Genomic DNA, 25,333 nt, shown 5'->3' with positions numbered 1-25,333 from the left:
AAAACTACATCTAAGTAGCATTAAATACTGTCCCACCCCCTTTAAGTTTTATTCGATGCAAGAACAAAGGGCTCAAACCCAAATGGCCTCTGGACTACCTAACGTGCACAAAAAGTTATTTAGCACTTTCAGAATATTAGATGTACAACAAAAGCATAAATATTATACAAAATGGTGTTAAAAACCCCGATCACAATAGAAAAAAATCTTCTTACGAGCAGCAGCTTCATTTTTTTTTCTTCCTGCTTTCACAGAGTGGATTCAGCAGATCAAAAGCTTAAAAGAAACTGAATCCATTTCAGCTACACCTATGTTCACTTCAACAATCAGATGACAGCATTCTGTTCCCACATACCCCACTTCCCCTCACAACAATCATCTTGGTTTCATTTTGGCTATGACAGCTAGCTGATTATCAGAGTAGTTCAGCAACCGACAATATGAAAGCCGAGGCACAAGCAGATACAGTGGTACCTCGGGTTAAGTACTTAATTTGTTCTGGAGGGCCATACTTAACCTGAAGACCACTTTAGCTAATGGGGCCTCCTGCTGCCGCGCCGCCAGAGCACGATTTCTGTTCTCATCCTGAAGCAAAGTTCTTAACCTGGAGCACTATTTCTGGGTTAGCGGAGTCTGTAACCTGAAGCGTCTGTAACCCGAGGTACCACTGTACTGGGATATGTGTTGTACTATGTGTTTGAGAATCTGATTGAGATATTTTAAGACTGAATCAACAATCTAGTTAGTAAATGTAGCACCTTTCCTTACAAGAACATGTGAAGAGAATCCCTGTTATACATGTTTCATCAATGTGAATTCCAATGGCATTCCCCTTTATTTTATATACAATATATATATATATATATTTAAAAACTGCACATTCAATTTCTTCATTCTTCTTGGTGAACAGACTCTTCATAGTCCAACACAGATAGATCAACGTTACACGAAAAGCAGTGCTTCACAATTTAGCGAAGTTTCCATTCCTCCAGTGTAATCCTTCATTTCACTAATGAGTTACTTCACTTTTAGTTCAAACAATCTTGCATTACCAGTTTAAGGCTTTTTAAAAAAGAAAAGAAAAAAGGGAACAAACACTCATGTCAAGTCTTTAGATTGTCTTTTTGTATTCTTCATGATGCAGAATATCACACACTAATAAGATTTTCTTTTGACCCTTTTGCTTCTGCTGGCTGGATTTTTGTGGTGTCTTGTCGAGGCAGACCATACAGGTATATTGAGATGCATACAAGGAGGGCACCGAGAGAGAAGGTGATGGCTAAAGGGAAAAACATAAAGCACATGGTTTAAAGCACACTGATCCAAACAGAAACTCCATAATACTTTTTTTATATGAAACTCGTTATCAGATTGTTGTGTACTTCATATTTAAGTTCACCTTTAAGCTTCACCCCATCTGGCAATAATAATATTAGATGCTGCCAGTTTTGAAATGTCAAGCCTTGCTAATTTGTTTATGGGCCAACAACATCAGATTATAATATACAATAATACAATTAGCTGACAACAGTTATTCAAGCCTGCGCCAAAGGAGTGTCACCTAAGATTGTGGACTGTGGCCAAAAGCAACGTACTTATCTGTAAGCCAAAGAGGAGGACCGAGGCAACGGTAGAGAGAACGATGGCAGCAGCTGCAGAAAAACCTTTCATAATGTTGTCGGTGTACTTAACAACAACTGAAGTGTAGAGACCTCCAACGCTGGAAAGGACTAGACAGCAAACGGAGATATCCCTGTTAATGAAGTGTCTGGCATCTTTTTCTTATTTACCACATGGGTTCAAAGAAACGAATAAGAAAATACCTTTTATAGCAAAACCTTTGAAGGATGGAAGATACTGTCCATTTGGGACATGTATCACAACCTCATGAGGGGATTAAATTTCGTGTTCCAGTATGGCATACCCTTGTCCCATGGTACACCAAACCTGGTATTAGTCTATACCTATTAGCTTGCACCAGCAATGCTGTTTACATTCCTACAAGACTGACCTAAATGTCATTGGGCAATACCTAAGTAACTAAGTCAATGGATTTAAATGGGTCTGCTCTTGAGTATGGCTATCCTTGGACATCACCCAGCAAGATTCAACACAGCACATCTAGAGCCCATATTTGCTGGTGCTAGTCTCGAGTACAGGCCGTTAAGAGAACTTTTAATTCCCGTCTGTTCAATATGGGAACATGAACAGCTGATTCAGCAACATACGACAGCAGGAAGCAAGGATGGGCAAAATCAAAGTCTATAGTAAGATCCAAACAAGCCTTTTTTCCTATACACACTGACACTTGCACATGGCACAGCCAATCAAACCAGGAAGTGTCCAATTAATCATAGTTCCCCATGCCCAAACTGGGAAACAGTGCTTCAGAACCATGGTTTGGAGTTGGTTTAGGATCCTGGCTTGTTCTGAAGCTTGTAATTCAAGTTTTGGACTTCAGACAAAATAGGAAATGATAGTTAGCAATGTCCTGGTTTGATTTCTGGACAGGTAAGGGGTCTGCATATCAAGGAAAAAGGCTGGTTTACATCTTGGCTTATTCTCTGAATGGAACCAGTGTGACTAACCTGCCCTACCTGCATTTCTTATGCTACCCAAAGTCCCTTTGGAAAGCCAGTACAGCAGTTAGTCTTAACCTTAAATACTTATTTCTCTGTAACCCAGGAAATAAGGCCTGTGTCTTCCTGTATCCCTAATCCCTTTCAGGCAGTCTAGCTGATAGTCACCCCATGATTCTTAAGTTCTTGCCAATATTCAGACTCCCCTGGAAAGTGCATGCTTCCGAATTATTTCCTGCACGACGGTAGACCACTGTGAATTTAATTTGCTGCTCAGTGATGTCTCTGCCCCATATGTTCCCCAAGCTGATCTCCTACACCTCTGGCCACAGCTTGAAGAAGAAAAAAGTAGAACTGAAGATAAAAGGCAATCGGATACTTACAGATGACAAACCAGACATAACGGGTATAGCCATAAAAGAAGCCCTTTTCCATTACATCAACGCCATCAGACATGTAGACACCAACCAAGGTCACTACAATCCCAGAGAGGTACAGCTGAATGTTCCTGACCCATAAAGATGTATCCGAACTCTTTAGCACTTTCTCAAAATATACCCCTGAAAGGGAAGGGAAGGGAGAGATGAAACAACGTACGGTACATACATTTTGATTTAGGGAATTTACACCACAGAGATAAGAAACCCAGGGTCAACTTGCACCACCTTCCCACCGTACAAGTTTGTGGGGGAGGTGATGCTGAGGTGGGGAACAGCTACAGCAGCCCTCCCCAACCTGATGCCCTCCAACAGGTGTTGTCACCTGAGTCCCATTAGCCCTAACAGGTAGAGCTGATGCTCAGAGATGATAGGAGTTGTCTTACAAAAGAGACCTAGGTTGGGCAGACCTGAGCTTACGACATAGGTCACATCTACAATGTACAGTGGTACCTCGTTCCCGAGGTCCGTTCTTAACCTGAAAGTGTTCTTAACCTGAAGCACCACTTTAGCTAATGGGGCCACCTGCTGCCGCCGCAGCACAATTCCTGTTCTCATCCTGAAGCAAAGTTCTTAACCCGAGGTACTACTTCTGGGTTAGCGGAGTCTGTAACCTGAAGCATATGTAACCCGAGGTACCACTCTACACTTAAAGCACTCTTACACCACTCTTAACAGTTTTGGTTTCCCCCCAAGGCTCCTGGGCACTGGGTTTGTTCAGGGCGCTGGGAATTGTAGCTGCACAATGAACATCTGACAGCCCTCAGGATTCTTTGGGGGAAGCAATGGCCGCTAAAGTGGTATAAAAAGGTAAAGGACCCCTGACAGTTAAGTCCAGTCACAAATGACTGGGGTTGTGGCGCTCATCCCACTTTACTGGCCAAGGGAGCCAATGTTTGTCCACAGACAGTTTTTCCGGGTCGTGGCCAGCATGACTAACCCGCTTCTGGCAAAACCAGAGCAGTGCACCTTCCCGCCAGAGTGGTACCTATTTATCTACTTGCACTTTGATGTGCTCTCAAACTGCTAGGTTGGCAGGAGCTGGGACTAAACAACAGGAGCTCACCCCGTCATAGGGATTCAAACTGCTGACCTTCTGATTGTCAAGCCCAAGGCTCAGTGGTTTAAACCACAGCGCCACCAGCATCCCAAAAGTGGTATAAGAGTGCTTTAAATGTATGGTGTGGATGTGACCCAAGGCACTTCCCAGAGCTTCTCCCATGTTACCTGAGAAGGATGGGAAGGAGCTGTGCTATGCTGTTTTTTAAGCTGGCAAGGTAAAGTAAGAGGGGGCCTTCACTGTCGGAGCAGCCACAGTCACAGATAAATGCCTGCTACTTGAAGATAACTTTAACTACAAGGTCTTACCTGCAAATCCTGAACATAAAACAGCAATGGCTATCGCACCGAAGCCTATCAATGGGCTCTGCTCCATCTAAAGAACAAATATAAACAGAGGAAGTTTATTTATAACTGCAGTCACTTTCGGAAGCCAAGCCAGATTGTTATTTATTGCAACAACAAAAGATGACTTAGGCCATCTGGCAACATCTGCCAGTGCTATGCAAGCAGCACTACAAAATTTGACTCCCAGGCTGCTCAATTGTCTCTGGGGAAAAGAGGGTGAGAGTCAATGTAACACAGGAAATCATCTCTCAACAGAGCTTCTCCTTCCTTTCCTTTCCTGCTTATTCAACCAGCTGCTGCAGGATACCACAGCTTAGCTAATTCTTGAAATGCAATGAGGACATTCGTTCATTCACTTACTTACTTACTTACTTACTTACTTACTTATATTTATATACTACCCTTTCTCCCAGAGGACCGTAAGGTGGCAAACAAGTGCTAAAACAGCGAAAAAACAAAATCTGTTTAAAATGGTTCCAATACAGATGCGGACTGGGAAAGGTCTCAACTTGTTGAAGGCCTTCAGTAGGCACCAAAAAGGCAACAGAGACAGTGCCTCATATTCAAAGGGAGGGGCTTCCGAAAGGCAGATGCCAACACACAGAAGGCCCAATTCCTACAGTGTGGAAAGGACATCCTGATTAAGATGGAAGCTGCTGTAGAGAAACATCAGGAGGGCTGCAATTACTCCACCCCTGCAGTATACTCTTCCACAACGCCCTTAGGGTAAGATTATGCAACTTGATGCACAAGCAACTTATTTCATAAAGCGGGTATGGAGAAAGGCTCCCAGTGATCAACTTTACCTGGACTTTTGTGGCTTGAGCTGGCTTCCACTGAACAAGCGTGACTCCACCACACAACATAAAGACTGAGAACCACTGCAGTTTGCTGAGAGAGCGGTTCAGCATCAAGACTGTACATAAAGCGGTACATGGGATCTTCAACTGATAGGTCACCTAGGAAGCCGGAAAGAAAGGGCATGTTTCATTTAGCTATTAGGAAAAGGGCAGAAAGACAATTTGTTTAATATCTAACCTGCTTTATTTAATAACAACAATATAACACAACCATTATAACAACAATGTAATACAATGAAACATCAGGAAGAACTTTCTGACAGTAAAAGGTTGTGGACTCTCCTTCCTTTGAGGTTTCTAAACAGAGATTGGAATCTTTAGTTGAGTTTCCTGCATTGTAGAGGGTGGTGGACTAGATGATGGTCCCTTGCAACTCTACAATTCTATGATTTTATTATACTAATGTATCACCCATGTTCTAAGCATATTGGTTTGCATCCAACATCATTACTTGGTTCATGTAAAGGATGTTATGCTCATGGCAGGATCTTCCTTGGTGAACAGTCCCCTTCCTCTCAGAAAAGAGTTACACGCACAGGATGACTTTTCCCTTCCGTGACTTGCAGCTGAAAGTGTGAACCATTTTCCACTGAAAAGATACTGCGCCTGAATTCCTATCAGACAATGCTGGAGTTCTGTTTGGGGTGTTCTGTTTGTGATAGCTGTTTCACACGCACAACCTGCTGCTTGATGTTGCAGCCACCAGTTGATGGGCACACTTGCATGAGCTCATCCATCATAGCTCAGGGATGGGGAACATTTGCCAGCCTGAGGGCCACAGCCCCCTCTGGACAATGCTTCAGGGGCCACATGCCAGTGGGCATAGAAACTAATGTTAATTTCTTTCTATTGCCTGGACTATGACTGCAATAAAGATTGATTGATGGAATGTTAATTTCACCTTTGTACTGTAGGTGTGTTTCCAGGCACATTAAAATGTCTCTCTCCCAGACAAGCACAAAGAGTGGTCAGAGTTCCAGGGCTCATTCCAAGCAGGCAAGTACACTCACAGTGGCTACAAAGCAGGACCAATGTGGCCTGGTAAGGTTAGGGAGTCTGCATCTAGCTTCCAAACATCAACCATTACCTGGTAAACGGCTGCATCCAAATTGCTAAGAGCCAGGAAGGCCATGTTGTTCTGGATGGCATAGACAAGAGATGGAACGCTTAATTTGAGTAGCTCTTTAGGGCTGCCCAAGACATTTTCTTTTAAAGATGTCAATAGTCTACCCGGGCTTCCAGTCTCTCTGGAAAACATTTAAAGAAGAAGCAGCTCTGAGCACAAATATGACTGTAGCTGCTTGACAATAGTACAGCAGAACAAGAACAGAAATAGCCCAACAGAGGCCTAGCCCCACAACCTCTCAGCTGCCAGGTTGAGCTTGTCAACAACACCCGCTTCCTATCCTGTATCAATCTTGAGGCCCTCCAAAAAAAGAGAAAAGCAGAAGCCAACTAGAGGAAGGAGAGTCGTGCTGCGTCTCCTGGAAAGCTTAAGATCCACATTCTTCCTCCTTCCGCAAGGCAAACAAAGACAGTAACCGCCGTGACGGTGACAGAATGCAAACCAGACATTCCAGTTGGCAGTGCTGAAATGAAGACAACATTCGGTTGGGTTGGTTGGTTTTAAAACTTCCTCTAAATGTTGCAGTAAGGCAGATTTTTAAAGTACTTAATTAATTAAATTTATGTATCACCCTTTACATTTCAAGGCACCATAAAAACAGCAGAAGCTGTGCAGCTGTCCTGTGTTGTGGCTCATCAGGTAGGGTTGCCATATTTCAAAAAGTGAGCTTTTTTTGGCAAAGTTATTGAGCTTTTTATAAAAATGAAATTTATTATTATTGTTATAAATGAAATTTGTCAAAATCTATACTTCTGACATAGGCTGCCTTACGTCTGGATTTTCCCAGACATTTAAGTGATTTCCGCCTGGACACTGTTTATGAGACCCAAATACTGGCTCTGTCCGGGAAATTCCGGACATATGGGAACTCTACATTAGGTGAATCTCAGGATTTTTATCTTATACAGTACACCACTTTGATGGCCTAATTTTAGCCACCTGAGATGTCAGCAGTCCTGTTCCTGCTGCAAAAAGGAACAGCTTTGCACATGCATTTTATCCGCCTCCGTGATTTCGTAGTGTATGCAAAAAAAAAAAAAGCAGGGCGGGGAGGCAGAGGAACACTGTCTTTACTCCTGTGCATGTGAAATTACCCCTGTATGAGAACCAGAGATCTGGGAGAACAAAAGTAAAAGAGCCTGTACACGGCCATTGTACATACACGTATGTACAGGAAAATTGCAAAATACACAATCTCACAAAATCCAGTACAGTATGACATGTCACCATATATTGTGAAACAGCAAGAAAGCCGTTTCCCCTTAAATCTACCTCCTGTGACTAAAATGAGGACAGCCTCTTCTTGTCAGTGCTATCTCTATATTTTAAAAGTCCAAGCCATTGCTTGTGACTTGCTTGTTTAAATTATACCTGCCAAGGAAGTTGGGCTTTCCTGGGACCCAATTTCAAGAATCTATGTCATTTCTGAATTTGATAGGATAGTAATTATGTATTTGGAGTCAGCACAGCATGAAATGTCATTTTTTTTCATATGGCCCTCATAATTACAGGGTGACTAAAGTGATTATGCAGCTGAAACCAGGCCTCAGAAAAGATACTCATAACTGGTGACCTACTTTTTGCCCCTTGAGACTCAACTCTGGGATCTAGCAGTGTTAAGGAGAAGATTGCTTCACTCTGAACACAGAGAACACCCGGGATTAAACACTCCCTCATATCAGCCCCCACCGTTCTAACGTGTGCTTCTCAGCTGACTTTACAAAGGAAGCGAATGGGACACAACTGCAAGAGAAGGGGAATAAAACATTTACGCATATTAGATTACATCTGTTGGAAAGTAGAGGTGAGGGCGGCAAAGACAACTGCAGGAGAAGAGATTAAGTCTGACTGACTGCTGGCTTATTCAAAAAGGCAAACTGATTTTTATTCAAAAAGACAAATGCTGAATTCAGAAAAAAAGTTCAACCAAGGTTAGCACAAACCAGAGGTTATATCAGCCTGCAGAACTAAACTCTCCCAGGTTCTGTCCCATATTCTGTGGTGGACAACTTCTACGTCATTGGCCAAACTTTGCCTCCCAGGGATTCAATTTTGGCCTTAAAGGCAGTTTTCGCCAAAACCACACTCACCTGCTTGCCTCATACCTGACATGACCTGTGTTGTCAGGTGTGGAGCGGATAGAGGCACAGCTGCCAATTCATATTTGGGAGCCTTAACATGCGTTCCCAATTGTGCACTGGCAAAAGAAAAATCAGATTTTGACTCTACCGCTCTTCACTTGTTGGATAAGGCTGTGCTTTACTGAGCTCCCTGCGGGCAATTCACCCACACACCCAATGCCTGCAAAAAGCCAAAGCCTCGGGCACTTTAAAGCACCATCATTGTGACATCAGGTAATTGACAGGTGGGTGGCCCCACCCACCATGACAGAATGAGACCAAGATTAGCAAACCCACTTCAGGAAAGAAGTTCTACATTGCAATTTGGAGTCTACACTTAACCGTGATTTAAGTTAGCAGTGGATAACCTGTGACCTTCCAGCTGTTGCTGGACTACAACTCCCATCAGCCTCTGCCAGAATGACCAATGGCCAGGGATTATGGGAGCTGGAGGGCCCCTTGCTGCAGAGCATGTTACTGAATAAGCTAGAGTTTCATAAACAACCTTTATAAACTCACAGATTTGGGGAAATATTGAGGCTCTGAGAGACAGAGAGGCTAGAGAAATTCCTAGCCAAGGCTGCACCACTGTACAATGTTACAAGATGCGGCAAGAACAGTGACTATTACTGAAAGTGCCCAAGCATCCCACCATGAGGCTCAAGGCCAGCTCTACCATTACACAAGATGAGGCAGCAGCCCTGGGGTCCCATTAAAAGACAAAAAAGAGTCAATTATTCACATGTTACCAGCATGGGGGAGAAGCCATTTGAATAGTTTCTGTGTAGGCTAAAAGAAATCATAAGTGCCCTCTGATTGAGAATCCTTCTAGAACATCATAGGCATATTTGAGGGAGGACAGGTCAACATGGTTCAGAGGATTGCTTCTAATCCTTAAATACCGCCTTAGGGAGAATACAAGTTCTTCTTGAATGATTCTGAAGACTCCTGCCTACACCAACCCAGAAACCTGCCAGCCAAGCATCCATATTTAATTTACACAGACTTCTGAACTTTATCCAAAGCAATGAACTCAAGGCAGTGACACCTATTCATAAGAGAGATTAGGAAACAAAAATGTGCATGTTTTCACTTGTTTCAAAACCAATCTTTTCGAGAAGGACTCCTCTGATACCACCTGCTCACAGAAGCCTAACACAGTCCACATGAACCATAGCAAGAAACAAAACAAGTAAACAAAAGAATCAGAAAAAAGAGCAAATACGCCACTCCAATTTACTCATCGACATTTATACTTACTTTGCTAAAATGCCCAAACTTAGGAATAGCTTGATAACTTCTGTAATACAGACAGCTGTAGTTGAAAAGTATAAAACTGTTTCTGTTGTTCTCGTGTACCGCAAAGCTACTGTATACGTTGCAGCCACCAAGGTCATCACCGTCAAGCAGTACAACTTAAAAAGCAAGCTGACATTTTCTGAAAAACAAAAGCATCGCTCTATTGGACACAAGACGTGAACCACCTTGACAACTACAGTGAAGTTATGTTTGCTGTTTGGTTCTTAGAAAACAGGTTTTAAAACAGGAGCATTCTATATTCAAAAAGCTATGGCAGGCCTGCTGCAGAAACATTACGGTTAACCATTAGAAGGATTTGCACCCTAAAACCTGCAGGTGACTTTGTTGGTGTTGCCACCACTAGGGGATGCCTTGTTGGCACTGACTTATGATAGGGCCTTCTTGGTGGTGGTTTCCTCATTTGTGGAACACCCTCCCTGGTGAGGCACATCTGTCTCCTTCACAATTAAGTTTCAGGAGGAACTTTAAAATGTTCCTGTTTACCAAGGATGGCCAAAAGATACTGTTTGTGGCAACTCTGAAATTATTAGCTGTGAGAGTATGTTACTGCTTTCAGATGTTTTTAATTGGTTTGGGATGTTTTAAACATGTTTTGTTTTATTTTTAACTGTATTGGTTTATCACTAGTGTGTTTGCCCTGGGCTCCTTTGGGACCGAGGGATATACATTTAATTAATTGTTTAATTGATAAGCATTAACCGATTGATTCATTGATTAGCATGCCAAAGTAGTCCTGCTCACCCCGTCAGAAGAGCGAATGTGGGGCCAGGGCTCAAAGGTCCTTCAAACTGGTGCAGGAGAGTGCTTTATCCTATTCCTGCCTGTCTAGATCAGAGGTTTCCAAACTTTTCATGTTGTTGGCACACTTTTTAGATATGCATCATTTTGTGACACAGTAATTCAGTTTTATTAGCAAACTGGAGGTTAAATCCACCCCTTTCCAGCCCTGAGAGAGGGGTGGGGAGTGTTTGCGTGACACACTGACACACTGCAGCTGACACACTAACATGTCACGACACACAGTTTGGAAAGCGCTGGTCTAGATAAATGTAGGCTATTTTCAAAATGGTACCTCATATGGCACCTATAACTCTACTTGAAACCAAAGGCCAACAGAAATAAATGAAATTATTTCCACATGCTGATTTTAGGATCAGCAAATAAGAAGCTACTAATCAAGGAACTTCAGATTCTTCATAGGAGAGATGTATAGTAGAACAGCCATCATCTAGTCTCTGGCCACCAAAAATAACATAGTTACAGTTGAATCAGACTGTTGATTAAACAATTTATCTTTATCTGTATAAACTTTTATTTCTTTATTAACTCAACAGTGAATGCCTGAATCATCACACCACATTATGATATGACTGGGAATTACTAAATCCTGTTACTCATACTATCACCTTGCCTGTGTAAACATCCCTGCAAGGTACAATTATAGATGCACTGTTGCATTAATTTAAACTGAGTACACCCTGGTAGAGATATAACTCTATTTCCTTCAGCCTAATTCGGGTGTATATCAAGCTAAATGCAAACAGCAGAATTATCTGCAAAAGATGCAATTATCACTGTGTAGGGAAAGCAGATTCCTCTCTCATCCTAGAAACCCAGGGCCATCCAAGGAAGCTGAATGTTGGAAGCTTCGGGGCAGACAAAAGAAAGCACTTCTTCAGGCAGCACATATACAGTGGTACTTAATTCATTCTGGAGATCCATTCTTAACCAGAAACTGTTCTTAACCTGAGGTACCTTTAGCTAATGGGGCCTCCCACTGCTGCCGCACCTCCAGAGCATGATTTCTGTTCTCATCCTGAAGCAAAGTTCTTAACCTGAGGTACTATTTCTGGGTTAGCAGAGTCTGTAACCTGAAGCATCTGTAACCCGATGGTCACCATCTCAGATTGCTTTGTTTAAAAAAAGAACAGGCAAATTCATGGAGGACAAACCCATCAATGGCTATTAGCTATTGTACCTCCACTGTAGAAGGCACTGTTCCTCTGAATATCATACTGGGAATCGTGAGTAGAGTGCTGTCGCCCTTGGGTCCTACCTGCAGGCTTTCCATAGGCATCTGGTTGGCCTCTGTGAGAACAAGATGTTGGAATAGATGGTCCATTGGCCTGATCCAACAGAGATCATCTAACATCCTTATGACAACACACACACAAAAGTGCTTGCCTAAATAAGTCTATTCGGCCCAATTTTTCAGAAACGGGAGAAAGCACATTTCTAACACCACAATAGGCAAGCCACTTCTTGCATTACAATTTCATGTATCCCTGGATGCATTTATTTTCTAATGTGAAAACATCTGTCCTAGCATTTCAGACCGATTAATAGATACAGTGGTACCTCGGGTTAAGTACTTAATTCGTTGTGGAAGTCAGTTCTTAACCTGAAACTGTTCTTAACCTGACGCACCACTTTAGCTAATGGGGCCTCCTGCTGCTGCCGCGCCACCGGAGCACGATTTTTGTTCTCATCCTGAAGCAAAGTTCTTAACCTGAAGCACTATTTCTGGGTTAGCGGAGGCTGTAAGCTGAAGCGTATGTAACCTGAAGCGTATGTAACCTGAGGTACCACTGTACACATGGATCTAGAGGAAGAGCTTGCCTTCTGGACCAGGGTCATTGCACAAGAACAGCCATTACCATACGTTGCCAAGTGAGTGACACAAGAGCATCATCGTACACCGTTTGCAGGAGAGGATGATGCCAGACGCGGCTGCTTAAAGCTTTCCAAGTCTTTGTTCACAGACAAAGTCAGCAATTATTTCCATGCTCGAAGGGAGGTTCAAGGGGGGCTATTCTTTCGCCTAAGCAACCTGAAGGAGAGGGAATGGGGAGCGGGAACTCGTTCTAATTAACATTTTGGGTTCAGCCCCCCCTCCCCAAATCCTGGCGAGACCCCGACCTGCCATGTCTTTAAAGAGGGGCAGGAAGGGGAGGGAGCATTATCTTCCATCGAGGGACCTTCTACTATTTCGCCTGCTTGACACAAGAGCAGAGAGAGACGCTGAGCGACAGCCGCTTCCCAACAGAGCTGCCAGGCAGCCGGGCCGGTTTTGTTGCCCCCGGAGCCAGCCACCTCCGCGCTCGCCTTTTCAGGCAGAAGGTCTCCAAACTGCCCCCGCCCCCACTTCACACCCCCCCCCCGGCCTTCCAAGTAATGGACGACGCCTGGCTATTTGCCTCAGTAGAACGGACTGTTCCATTTACGCATAACGGGGAAACCGGCGGCGGCGGCGGCAGGCTGCTTCTCACTCACCTTTCGGAGGCGCCATGGTATCCAAAAGGAATCCGTCTCGGCAAGCGCTCAAGCCCGCCCCGCCAAGCCTCCCAGCATACCAGAGAGAGCAACCTTCGGAAGGCTAGAGCGGACTAGCCGCTCTATGGTTGGAGCGCAGGATGTGTCGTTACTTCCGCCGGAAGCCAAGGGAATGTATGCAGGAGGAGGGTATCGCGTGCGCGCGCAGCCTGCCCCGGTTTGAAACGTTACATGAGTTCATAGTGGATACTTTCACGTATATAGCACGTTACTCTGCACTACAGTATCATACGTACGCGCTGTTAATTTGTGATTTGTATATAGCTATAGATCTCTCTCACACACATATATAAAGAGCTTTTATATGTAATTGCTAATATTGTTTTCTTTTTAACCCCCCCAAGCCACGCTCTTCCACTCACTGCCGCCTCCAGCTCGCTGTAGCAATATAGGGATAACGGGCTGTACTGCCGGGAGTTTCTTAAAATGTTCAAATAAATACGCAAAATATTTTCAATGCAAAATGATACCCAAGTTAGGAAAAGTCGGGACTTTGCCGCTGCCTTTGGTTTCCAAGCAGGAAACACCGGCATTAAAATTCTAGATTTCTTTTTTTTTTTTTCATTTTTTTATTGCTTTTTTAAAAGTACAGAAATACAGAAAAAAGAATAAAGAGTGGTTATAAGAAAGAGAGATATAAATAACAAATTTCCATATTCTTTTCCCATCTAACCTATAGGACTTCCCCACATCCTCCGAACCCTGCGTTCTCTGTCTTATAAAGCATCAGCAATTTGTTAACTTATTTCAAAACTTATTGTAACTTCCATTTTATCATGTTCCCTATTTTCAATTTTACTGTCGCTCAATTCTTATATGTTTTATATTAAACACAATAAAGTTATTTCATTATTTTACCTCTGAGTTCTTGTGTCTTAATTTTCATTCCAATAACTTACATTTGCTGAAGCTAGAATTTCCTGAAAGGTGCATTTTTTTTTAAACATTCATACAGCTTATAGTGTTTTTTCAAATAGTCCTTAAACTTTTCCCAATCCTCCTCAGTTGTTTCTTCTCCCGCGTCTCGGATTCTGCCAGTCATTTCAGCCAGTTCCATATAGTCCATCAACTGCGATTGCCATTCCTCCAGCGTGGGTAAATCTTGTGTCTTCCAATATTTTGCAATCAGGATCCTTGCTGCTGTGGTAGCATACATAAAAAAGGTTCTGTCCTTCTTAAGCACTCTCTGGTCCACCATGCCCAGAAGGAAGGCCTCTGGTTTTTTAGGTAAGGTAAATCTCAATACCTTTTTTAGTTCATTATGGATCATTTCCCAGAAGGCCTTCACTTTCGGGCAGGTCCACCAGAGATGAAAGAATGTCCCTTCCGCCTCTCCACATTTCCAACATTTATTATCAGACAGGTGATATATCTTAGCAAGCTTGACTGGGGTCATGTACCACCGGTATATCATTTTCATAATGTTTTCCTTCAAGGCACTACATGCCGTGAATTTCAAACCGGTGTTCCATAACCTTTCCCAGTCTGCAAACATAATGTTATGCCCCACATCCTGAGCCCATTTTATCATAGCGGATTTGACTGTCTCATCCTGTGTATTCCACTTAAGCAGCAAGTTATACATTCTCGAAAGTAGTTTACTTTTTGGCTCTAACAATTCAGTCTCTAGTTTCGATTTTTCCACCTGGAATCCAACTTTTTTATCTATTTTAAATACCTCTTGAATTTGCGCATAGTGCAACCAATCTCGTACCTTAGTTTTCAATTTCTCCAAACTTAGCAACCTCCAATTGTCTCCAGTTTTTTCAATTATTTCCCAATATTTAGGCCAGTGGGCCTCCATGTTGGGTCTCTTACGTGCCTTGGCCTCCACCGGTGAGAGCCACCTCGGAGTTTTACTCTCCAATAAGTCTTTGTATTTTATCCAGACCCTCCAAATTGCTCTTCTGACAATATGGTTTTTAAACAGTTTGTGCACTTTGGCCTTGTCATACCACAAATATGCATGCCTAAAATTCTAGATTTCTTCACTACTTTCCAGTCAGGCCTCAAGGAACCAGAATTTCAGTGTCTTTAGCACAATTACAGTCATGCGAAATATTTCTTAAGATGAAATCCAAGACCAAAGGAAAAGTGAATTTCCCGTTGTCCCCTCAAAAAGAAGGAAAAAAAGGTGTTCAGAATGGGAGGGCTAATTGCTAAGATTGACACAGGATAGCTGGGAGCACTGCATGGTGAGGAATAGCAGTCCACAAATATAGCTAGTACTGCACCTGCCAATACAGGACGCTACAATGGGACAAGGCTGGGGATAGAAGACTCAACTTACCCATGATATCTTTCATCTGGCCCCATTAATGATACAAAGATTGCCTTTGAAATAATAGAACAAAGAATGAGACACAATTTGTTTTTTGTTTTTAAAGTTCATTTATTGAAGGACTTGTCATTTATGTTTCATCAACTGCTCTTGTTAAGTTGATTTTGATCATGCGGGTAGTTGGAGGTGTTCCTCCACGGAGACCAGCCAGGAAAATCTGAGGTTTGGGTACATTAGTATTGCTTTCTCGCTTGGTCTGTGTGCCATTATCCTTCAGTGGGTACACCTGGCTGCAGTTGTCCCTTCTCATGTGACTTAGATTGGTCTGCACTGAGTGAGTTAGCTTTTGACGTAAGTTTGCCTGAATATAAAAAAAACAAAGATAAAAGAATAATCACAGTTGCATTTAACATAATGTGAGATTATGTTAAATGATTGCACTGCCTGAAAGACTTATAAATGATTTATACTTTCTTATCAAGGGTGGATTGAATAAACTGATCAAATTCTAGGATGTGTATAAAGCCTATGTCGACAATGAACTAGCAAGGAGAAAGCACTTTCCATTTCTTTGGGGCAAGATCAAGTCTTCTTTTTGTTTGCCCAGGCATTTTAATTCATTTTACTGCCACTGCCTGCTTCATAGGTTTGTTACCTGTCAGTTTTATTGTTATGAAGGATATGTGATGTTTATATATTTATTTATATTATCATTATTGTACACCACCCAGACACGATGAAGGGAAGTTTAGACATTTAAAAGTAACAAAGTAAAAGCTTCAGCATGAATGTTGCACTATGCTATTCCAAACAAAGCTGAGAACAAAAGATGGAGGGGCTAAAAAATTTAAGGTCAAATGGATGGAGTTAAGTCTGAAAAGATCTGAGAGATAATGTAGTTATTTGTAGTTTGTCTGAACTAGTCTCTCAAATCATGTTGACACAAACCAGTTTGATGGCTTTTCTTCTCAGTTCCCATTCATTCCACTCATAGTTCTTCACAATATTTGGTGGCAAAATATGGACGTCTGTCTGAGTACTGGTGTCACATTTTGTGATGGGTTTCATACTCTTCTTGTCTTTGGCTCTGATCTGTAACAACAACAAAAAGGAATAGCTATTTTTTATTTCCACATTTTCACCTTCCAACCAAGCATTAGATAAAAACTAAAAGGGAAGATATATTAGCACACTTCCAGATGGGGCTGTTTGGAGTGTTGAGTGTACTGAACCTATGCATCCAACTACCACAAGCCACTCTGGAACTGTGCTATTCCCCATGCTAACTGCAGCTAAACCCACAATGAACTAGTAAGGACAAGACACTGCCAAAACAAGATATGTGGCACCAACCTTATGCATTAAGAAGTACCTCTTCTTTGAGATACTTCCTGATCAACTTCCTGTATTATTAAAATGGTAGCTATATTGCTTTTGGAGCATCAGAACACAGGAGCCTGCTTCATCGGGCCAATGGCCCATCTAGTCCAGCATCCAGTTCTCACTGTGGCCAACCAGAAACCTATGGGAAGCCCATAACCAGGACCAAGCACAAGAACACTCTCCTCTCCTACGGTTCCCAGAAGCATACTGCATCCAACAGTTGAAAAAGAACAAAGCCATTGTGGTTAGTAGGCACCGATAGCTTTGTCCTCTATAAATTTGTCTACTCCCGTTAAAACTATCCAAGTTGGCAGACATCACTACCTCCTGTGGGACAGAACTCCATAGTTAAACTACATGCTGTGTGAAGGAGTAGTTTCTCTTATCTCTTCTGAATCTTCCAACATTCAACTTTCTTGGATATCTACACATTTTGAGAGGGAGAACTTTCCTCTATCCACTTTCTCCATGCTATGCATTAAGTTCTATCATATTGCCTCTTATTTGGCTTTTCTCTAGAATTAAGCTTTCTTGGAGTGGCCTAAATAGGTAAAGGATAAATGTGTTGAATACCTGAGAATAAGGGGCAAGGGATTCAAATTGCTGATGAAGTTCAAGCAGCTGAATAAGCTCTGCAGATTCCTTTGCTTTTTCTGCAATCATCTTAACGCATTTCTCTGGATTCTTGGCAAAATTATATGCCGCTTCCTTGGAACTAAAGGCATAGTATTTCTCCCGAAACTTCAGGATTCCAACAGCAAGGTTTGCTGACAACAAAGCGCAAAAGAACACAGGATTTCTTCATGACATTCCTGATGCAGATTATAGTGTTTTCACTTCTGAAATTAAGAATGGCTCTAGTGTCTAACCTGTCTGAAAATTCAGTCAACTTTAAATCATGCTCTCCCCCAGCAAATCACTTTCTATGAACTAAGAACAAGACTAAAGTATTTTGTAGCTAATCCTGCATGATGTGGATTACATCAGTAAAAATAGTAATACCCTTTTAAAAATTGCACTGTTAAATTCTAGTTTCTTTGCTGGACAAACAAATACAAATTTATGCTTTGAATGGAATTCTAAACAAGGTGCTGTTAAAGCAGTGGAGGCTCCGACATTCCTCTTCTCTCCAACCAAGAGAATTAGTCTCCAATAGATCTCTTTCTGGCACTGATTGTCTTTGCCCTTTTGTCTTGTTGATATGTCTTCTTTTCGATTGTTTCTCTGTCCCAGCTACCATCGATCACTGTGTATACCAATTTTCTAATTCCCTTCCTCAGATTTATCTCCTGCCTACCAAATGCTTGTCACTGTTCCTTCCCTCCTCACCCCCCACATTCCTACTGCCTCAAATTCTTCTCCATCTCCATTTTTAAGCCAAGCCCCAGTAGTTTGGGTGGCAAGCTCCTTATATGTCAGGTATTTTTATTTTATTTATACGCCAAACTTCTATAAAACTAAAGCAAGGCAGTCTACAACTTAAAACATAATATGATGCAGTAAGAATGCTCTTAAAAAGCAAACGGGACTTATCTACAACTGGCAAACCTGGAATAAGAAGACCATCTTTCACAGCAAAAGTGTAAGCACAAAACCCATGGTACTGAATTTGCACTTGGCTGAAATTAATGGTGGTTTCTGGGAAGAGCCATTCTTCTACGGTAAAGTCAGCGGGATTTACTTTGCTATCTGAAATATAAAAAAAACCAGCAGCTTAGGATATATTTTCAGTATCAGAAAATGTGCTTCCAGACAGGTATTTATTGCAGGAGAAAATTGCTTATGCATGCAGATTTTTATTATTATTATTAGTTGCAATGTCCACACAATATTGTTGGTGTCAAAGTAACAGAGTATATTTCCCCCACCCCCCAGCATTTAATCAAGATGTTCCCTTTCTGGGGGGGGGGGGGGATATGATGTTAAAAACCTGTTGCCAAGGACCCATTTGCTGTATCTCAATAACCCATTTGCAACATTGAGGTCCCACCTAGAAACACCCCAGATCATACCCATGTATACACATGGTTACTGGGGAAGGTTGAGACCACTGAATCCCATGGCACAAGTACCTAGTGAGGTACTGAATAATCTAGTATTTCATATTAGGTGGGAAGGTTCAGGGCAACTTTTATTTATTACTTATATCCACAATATTGGCCCTCAGAACAGCTCACAAAACATTTATTCTAAAACATATTCCCCCCTCCAAAAAAAACAATAACACAATTCATCTAGAAAGATGAGGCTATAGTGTGGCCTAGGAACAGTTTGCAGCACAGGAGGTTTTGATACTGCATTTTATTTTTTCTATTTTAATTTTCTGAGAGCAACCCAGAGAACATATGCTATTGGGCAGCCATACAAATTTTTATTTATATCCTGCCCTCCCCAGCCGAAGCTGGGCTCAGAGCGGCTAACAACAGTAAAAGTAACACAATTTACATAAAATTCACAATCTATTAATTGAAATACATTCTAAAATCAATTCATTCTAAAATCAATTCAGAATCAAATTAATAGCAACCATTGGGCTAGAGTTCTATGAGGATTACCAAAGCAGGGGGTCAGACTGTGCCTTGGCCAAAGGCCTGATGGAACAGCTCTGTCTTACAGGCCTTGCGGAAAGATGTCAAGTCCTGCAGGGCCCTAGTCTCTTGTGACAGAGCATTCCACCACAGGGGCCACAGCCGAAAAAGCCCTGGCTCTGGTTGAGACCAGCCTAACCTCCCTGTGGCCTGGGACCTCCAAGCTGTTTTTGTTTGAAGACTGTATGGTCCTCCGTGGGACATACCAGGAGACGCGGTCCCGTAGGAACGAGGGTCCTAGTCCGCATAGGGCTTTAAAGATTAAAACCAGCACCTTAAGCCTGATCCTGTACTCCACCGAGAGCCAGTGCAGCTGGTATAGCACCGGGTGAATGCGATCCCACGGCAAGGACCCCGTAAGGCGTCTCACCGTGGCATTCTGCACCCGCTGGAGTTTCTAGGTCAGTCTCAAGGGCAGCTATATATATATAGCCGTAAGTGCATGACACATGGTAAAGGCAAAAGGTAAAGGATCCCTGGATTGTTAAGTCCAGTCAAGGCAACTATGGGGTATGGCGCTCATCTTGCTTCAGGCCGAGGGAGTAGGCGTTTGTCCGCAGCTTTCTGCGTCATGTGGCCAGCCTGACTAAACCGCTTCTGGCACAACGGGACACCATGACAGAAACCAGAGCGCACGGAAACACCGTTTACCTTCCCACCACAGCAGTACCCATTTATCTACTTGCATTGGTGTGCTTTTGAACTGCTAGGTTGGCAGGAGCTGGGACAGAGCAATGGGAGCTCACTTCGTTGTGGGGATTCGAACCGCCAACCTTCCAATCAGTAAGAGGCTCAGTGGTTTTTATGGCACATGATACTTATTTAGCAATAAAACGGAAGCTCTAGCTCTCAAAAGGCTAAGAATCTGAAGGTAGCAAGAGTATTCCATGGACTTTATACATTAATTCAAAATGCATAATTATGGTTTTAGTACCAGCACTTTCTTTTAACCTTTCCTCATCAGTTTTTACAATAATATCTTCAAGAAGGGATTCCATCACATCTTCTGGAAAAATCACTGAGTGGGCTCCTAGGAACTGCTGGAGATTGATAGTCAAGTTATTGAGGAAACTCAGCACCAGGATCTCGTCTTGAAAACTGGTCCAAAGGTTAGAAAGTGCAATAAATATAGGCTGGGAGGGGGGAAAAACAAAGAAATTGAAGTTGTATTTGCAAAATTATGCTGCCTGCTTGCCAAAAATATGTAGTCTGCTGTTCTTTATATATACTCCACAGGTGAGGAGACAAAAGCAGGGGGTGCAATTCATGATCTTAAACCCTAACAATTTTAATTGTAAAGGATTTTTGAGGAATATTTGCACTCTCTCCTCTCCTTAACATACATCCCTGATTTCTTTATGTTATTTCTAGCACAGCATAGGACCAAAGACTATCACAGTGCCAGGATATATACTCCTTGTATACAATAAAGCAATAGATTCCTCTGATGAAAGTTAAACAGAGAACAGGGAATTTTCATGCTGTTAAATTGACAGCATGTACAAACCTACAGAACTTACAGTACTTTCTTTTTTAGCAGCTCTGTGTAAAATCCTAGAGACAAACTTGCTACAATGACAGGAGATCTGATGTCCTGCAGGGTTTTTTGTTTTAAATAAAGCTGCATGAAGACGCTGGGTGGATTAATTCTCCCCAGTCCCTGTAATGGATTATTTTCCCAATCTGAATACCCCACCCCAATATGCTCTATGGTATCATATAGGCACCTGTATGCTTTGTTGTATGTAGCAAATAATAGTTCCTGGGGGCAGTTGAAATTGGGAAAACATCGGGAGGGGAGGGTCAAGACCCCTCTCTCAGCACTATCAACAAGCTCAAAACTCCCTTGGACCAGCTGAACAGAAAGGCAAGGATCCAGGCTCTCTCTGTCTCTCGGTGTAAAAGAGGTCTGTGTCACTAACTCAGCACACAAACACAAGCTAGTCCTTTTTACATTCTAGCAATTTAGGAACTTACATAAACCAGAGACGTAGGCACTGCTGTCTTTGCCTGAACAATACTTTTTAAGTGCTCCATCTGTGCTGCAAACTGCTTCTGCATCATATCAACTTCTTGTGCACATGTGATCACATCAGACTGAAAAGACAGCATACAGCAGATTACCAATGGAAATTCAGGACATTTCCACAGTTCATTGAATCTACCACATCTACCTTAGCTCGTTGAGTGGCCTTGAGGCAGTCAGTATCTCAAAGCCTAACCAAAGTCCCAGGGTTGTTGTGAGGATAAATAATGGGACAAAGCAGGGGCAGGGAGAGAACCATGTATGCCATCTTGAGCTCCTTAAATGAAATACGGGATGGAATACACACACACACACACACATATTGACAATCTCCAATTAGATTCTCAGTCATCTGGACATGTACTCCTATATTGCTATGTACTGCAGAGAATGACACTTCTTTTCCAAAGTGCACGAAAGAGAGTTCAGTCCAACTTGGAACCTTGTACAATTCTCTACCAACTAAAAGTTGGTTTCTTAAATTGAACCTGCCCCTCCCCACTTGGCTCTTCTTCATCTGGTGGCAACATAGTTGGGAGGGGGCAGCTAGCTGTGCCAGGGAGGCGAATTAATAAAATAATAATAATAATACAATTTCTATACTGCCCTTCATCCAAAGATCACATGGCAGTTTGCAATATAAGAAACAAAAATACATACCAAAGTGACAAACGAAAACAATACTCCCCACCGCCACAGTTTAAAAGGCCACAGATTGTTTAATTAGCCAAAGGCCTGGGAGAAGAGGCATGTTTTTGCCTAGTGTCTAAAGATATGTACCAAAGGAATGATAATCAACTGAAGCCTCCATGAGAGGTCCAGAGGGTGGCAACATGAAAACAGGCCTTTTCTATGGTGGCTCCCTGTTTGTGGAATGTTCTCCCCAGAAAGGTTCACCTGGCTCCTTCATTACAGATCTTTAGGCACCAAGCGATAACATTCTTCTTCAACTAGGCCATTCACTGATTAAACAGTCTGTGGCCTTTTAAATGTCTCAGGGGAGTGGGTGGTTTTTTGTTTTGTTTTGTATTTGGGTTTTTAATTATTTTTTATGTTGCAAACTGTGACATAAAAATCTGTGATCTTCAAATGAAGGGCAATACTGTATATAGATTTAATAAGCATAGTTATAAGTATACAAAAAGCTTACGGGCACAATCAATGTATATGCCAGCATTCTAGAAGGGATGCAAAGCATAAAACAATCTTACCAGAATGATGCAGAGGAAAGCCTCGTGTTGTCTCACGTTGTACAGGACTTCTTTCAACATTGTCGTTTTAAGTTCTATCTCAGCATTTTGACTCAGGTGCATCATTTCAATCAAGGCTGTGTATTGGTACGCCAAATCCTTGGAAGCTTGCAGTTCTATTTCTATATGGTGGTTGGCTGCTGGGATAGCTTCATTCAGAATAGCTGGTACTGTTGACACAGGGTTGGTTTGAAACTTATAGAAGGGGCATGGCAGTAATTACTAAGCATGCCAACCTCAAATTCAGTAACTAACCACAAGCATTTTCCCCACCTATTTCTGTCTAAAATAAACAGGGCTGACATCCGAAGAGATGCATGGAGCCTTCCATATGAGCACACCAAGGCTTTTGTGGGTTCCCTTCCACTTGAAGCCCCTTGCATGCCCTGAAAGGTCTCTCCTGAGGACTGAGAGAACCTCAGAAGAGCATCCAACATAGTTTGAATGACTGCAGACAAGACTGGGCATCTGCAAAAGGACTCTTAAGCACACATTGGTGGCATCTTTGGATCCAGGTTTGGGTCAATAACCTTTTAAAAGTACTGGGTTTTAGTCAATAAACTATCATATGTTAACTGACTTTTCCACCTTGCTTCTCCTAGTTCCAAAAATAAGCATCTGAAGTAGTATGTTGTCACCTCTGAAAGCTCACACTATTTTTTAATACGAAACTTATTTAGTCTCATGGTGAGACTAAAAACATTTCTTTTTTCTCTCAGGGGGCTAACACGGCTTTCTATTTTATATAAATATATAAAAATCCTATGAAAGGCTTTACAACAAGCCAATTTAACAGAGTTTTTAATAGATAATACAGTACAGATTATCAATTTTGAAGATATTCAGTAAAGTTAACCTGCAGCTGAACAGCATGTTATCACATCTCATTTGGAAATCAACTTAAATGCTGTATTTGCATGAAGCAATTCAGATGGGACTACTGGTGATCAGCCAGCACTGAGCATTTTTGCACATTTTAAAGTGGCTTAAATGGCTAATGCAGACATATCATCAAGTTTAGCACCTACTAGTATATACCTACACTCATCAATGCCTTCTCCTCCCTTCCCGCACTCCTTGTTGAATAGCCGAATTCCTGTGACAATCATGGTGAGCTCCTTCAACTGCCTCTCTTTCTCCTTCTTTGAAAGGGAGAGGAAAGCAGCAAGTTCTGTTTGAGGGAAGACACTCTGCAGGGCAGCTGTAAAATATTAAATGTGGAAAATGTCATACAAAAAAAAAAAAGGCAGACAACAGCTGTAACATCAAATAAAACAGAAAGGTGAGGGGACGAGACCACAATTTGTTCACATTGGGCTGCTTCCAGTCGGGGCTTCGTTTTGCAAATCAGTCATTTAGGTATCACCAACAAGTAACTGGTGTGGGTGTATCTTACTGGATTTTCCATGGAAACACCCCTAGTATAGTAAGATACTTATTCACATTTGAGATCCCACTATGCTGGAGATCATGTCTTGAATCCTAAGATCTGTGAATGTTCTGTTTGTGGAATGGGAATTTCTCAATCTTTTTCTTCCTGTTGCAGTCCCCTTTGCATGCCCCCCTCCTATGGACATAGTTAATTATAAAGTATTTTAACTTACCAAGAGCTATAAAATGCTAAATCTTATGACAGCTGAAGAGGATAATCAATAAACTAACACTCAACATAAACTGAAATCGTTATGGACAAAGCTACGTGTGTTAAACTGCCCCACCCCCCTCTCTCTCTCTAAAAAAAAAAAGTGTGTCAAGAGCCTCTACAGAATTTAGAGACTCTTAACACACTTTCCCCCTCCAGTATAAATGTCAGTGAATAAGGCCATTGGGAGACATTTGCTAATTCTGCGCTACTACTGTAATTCTCCTTCCAAGAGGTAAGAGTCTGAATAATGTGGACTTGGGGACTGAGGGGGTTAAGGACCTGAAGAGTGTAAGGAGGGATTAGGATGGAGATGAATGACATGCAGGAGTAAGTGGTCAAGGAATATCATCAGGGGGGTGGAGGTTTGGAGGGAAGTATGGAGTTGTGCAAGGCATTAAAGCAGACAACCAGACTACAAGTTCTGCATGAACTACCTAGAATCTCAGGTATAGAATCTTGTATGCAGAATAGTATAATGCCCTTATCAGCAATTAGTTTGAATGGAAGGCCACAGTGAGTAAGGAGGTGAATGGCCAGCTTGGGCAGTTGTCAAGTGCCAAGAACCCCACCACTGCTCCCTTGACACAATACTTGTGACTTGGTTAATACACAGCACAGGGGCTGTGTCCTTCTGTCTGCATCCTTTCTTGCTGTGTTGAATGCTGCTTCAGAAGATCTCCATATCTTCAGGAAAGGGTTGGATGGTTGCTTGCATTTGGCCTGTTGGATATGTGAAGTGTCTTTTTCTGGCTCTCAGATTATGTTCTATTCTCAGACTGGTTTTGCTATCTGGAGCAGATATTTGTATACGTGCTTTTGAGTGTTTTCTTTGAATTTTTTTACCGGGGAGGTATATATACTCTGGATTGTTTCTAGATTTGCTGTCAACTGCCACAGGTACATACTGAGGCACAAAGGCAGCATACAAATACTTCAAAACAAAAGAAAGTAAAAAGACAGTCCCCCAACTAGCCACCG

The 25,333-nt window shown here is 42.1% G+C and overlaps 2 protein-coding genes and 1 long non-coding RNA gene across 5 annotated transcripts in view; all 3 read right to left on the bottom strand.

Moving 5' to 3' along the window:
* Nucleotides 1-15: 15 nt before the first annotated feature.
* LOC310840798 overlaps nucleotides 16-25,333 on the bottom strand; it is a 59,751-nt gene continuing 34,433 nt past the window's right edge. Inside the window, exon 2 of the long non-coding RNA XR_014562148.1 lies at nucleotides 16-474. This is a non-coding gene — a long non-coding RNA (uncharacterized lncRNA). The remainder of the gene's footprint in view (nucleotides 475-25,333) is intronic.
* On the bottom strand, nucleotides 817-13,266 carry SLC35A1 (solute carrier family 35 member A1). 2 transcript variants are annotated; one of them, XM_083730752.1, is made up of 8 exons: nucleotides 13,123-13,266; nucleotides 9,790-9,967; nucleotides 6,371-6,530; nucleotides 5,230-5,382; nucleotides 4,385-4,451; nucleotides 2,963-3,139; nucleotides 1,596-1,730; nucleotides 817-1,279 (listed from the first exon to the last, which is right to left on the bottom strand). In XM_083730752.1, the coding sequence occupies exons 1-8, from the start codon at nucleotides 13,136-13,138 to the stop codon at nucleotides 1,149-1,151; spliced, it is 1,017 nt and encodes a 338-aa protein (XP_083586878.1). In that variant the 5' UTR covers nucleotides 13,139-13,266; the 3' UTR covers nucleotides 817-1,148. The 2 variants fall into 2 exon arrangements, with proteins under 2 accessions (XP_083586878.1, XP_083586879.1); XM_083730753.1 differs by lacking the exon at nucleotides 13,123-13,266 and adding an exon at nucleotides 12,547-12,975.
* Nucleotides 15,550-25,333, bottom strand: part of CFAP206 (cilia and flagella associated protein 206) — a 15,483-nt gene continuing 5,699 nt past the window's right edge. For both annotated transcript variants that reach the window (XM_083730365.1, XM_083730366.1), the window contains exons 6-13: nucleotides 23,753-23,911; nucleotides 22,672-22,880; nucleotides 21,412-21,531; nucleotides 20,369-20,567; nucleotides 18,395-18,535; nucleotides 17,420-17,613; nucleotides 16,412-16,555; nucleotides 15,550-15,824 (exon numbers count right to left, since the gene is read on the bottom strand). In XM_083730365.1, coding sequence (XP_083586491.1) covers nucleotides 15,594-15,824; nucleotides 16,412-16,555; nucleotides 17,420-17,613; nucleotides 18,395-18,535; nucleotides 20,369-20,567; nucleotides 21,412-21,531; nucleotides 22,672-22,880; nucleotides 23,753-23,911 — 1,397 coding nt within the window. In that variant the 3' untranslated portion in view covers nucleotides 15,550-15,593. The remainder of the gene's footprint in view (nucleotides 15,825-16,411; nucleotides 16,556-17,419; nucleotides 17,614-18,394; nucleotides 18,536-20,368; nucleotides 20,568-21,411; nucleotides 21,532-22,671; nucleotides 22,881-23,752; nucleotides 23,912-25,333) is intronic.

Source organism: Podarcis gaigeae (genome assembly GCF_964106915.1).
Source record: "Podarcis gaigeae genome assembly, chromosome: 3".
In the NCBI taxonomy this organism is placed as follows: Eukaryota; Metazoa; Chordata; class Lepidosauria; order Squamata; family Lacertidae; genus Podarcis; species Podarcis gaigeae.
Note: the sequence above shows the minus strand (reverse complement) of the source record. Positions and strands in the feature narration are given on the sequence as shown.

Excerpts from the sequence above, each read along its gene's own strand:
- SLC35A1 (XM_083730752.1), bottom strand. Across the intron at positions 6,531-9,789 it reads AGTTTGGGCATTTTAGCAAA|AGAGACTGGAAGCCCGGGTA; the intron begins GTAAGTATAAAT and ends AATGTTTTCCAG. Across the intron at positions 3,140-4,384 it reads TTTATGTTCAGGATTTGCAG|GGGTATATTTTGAGAAAGTG; the intron begins GTAAGACCTTGT and ends CTTCCCTTTCAG.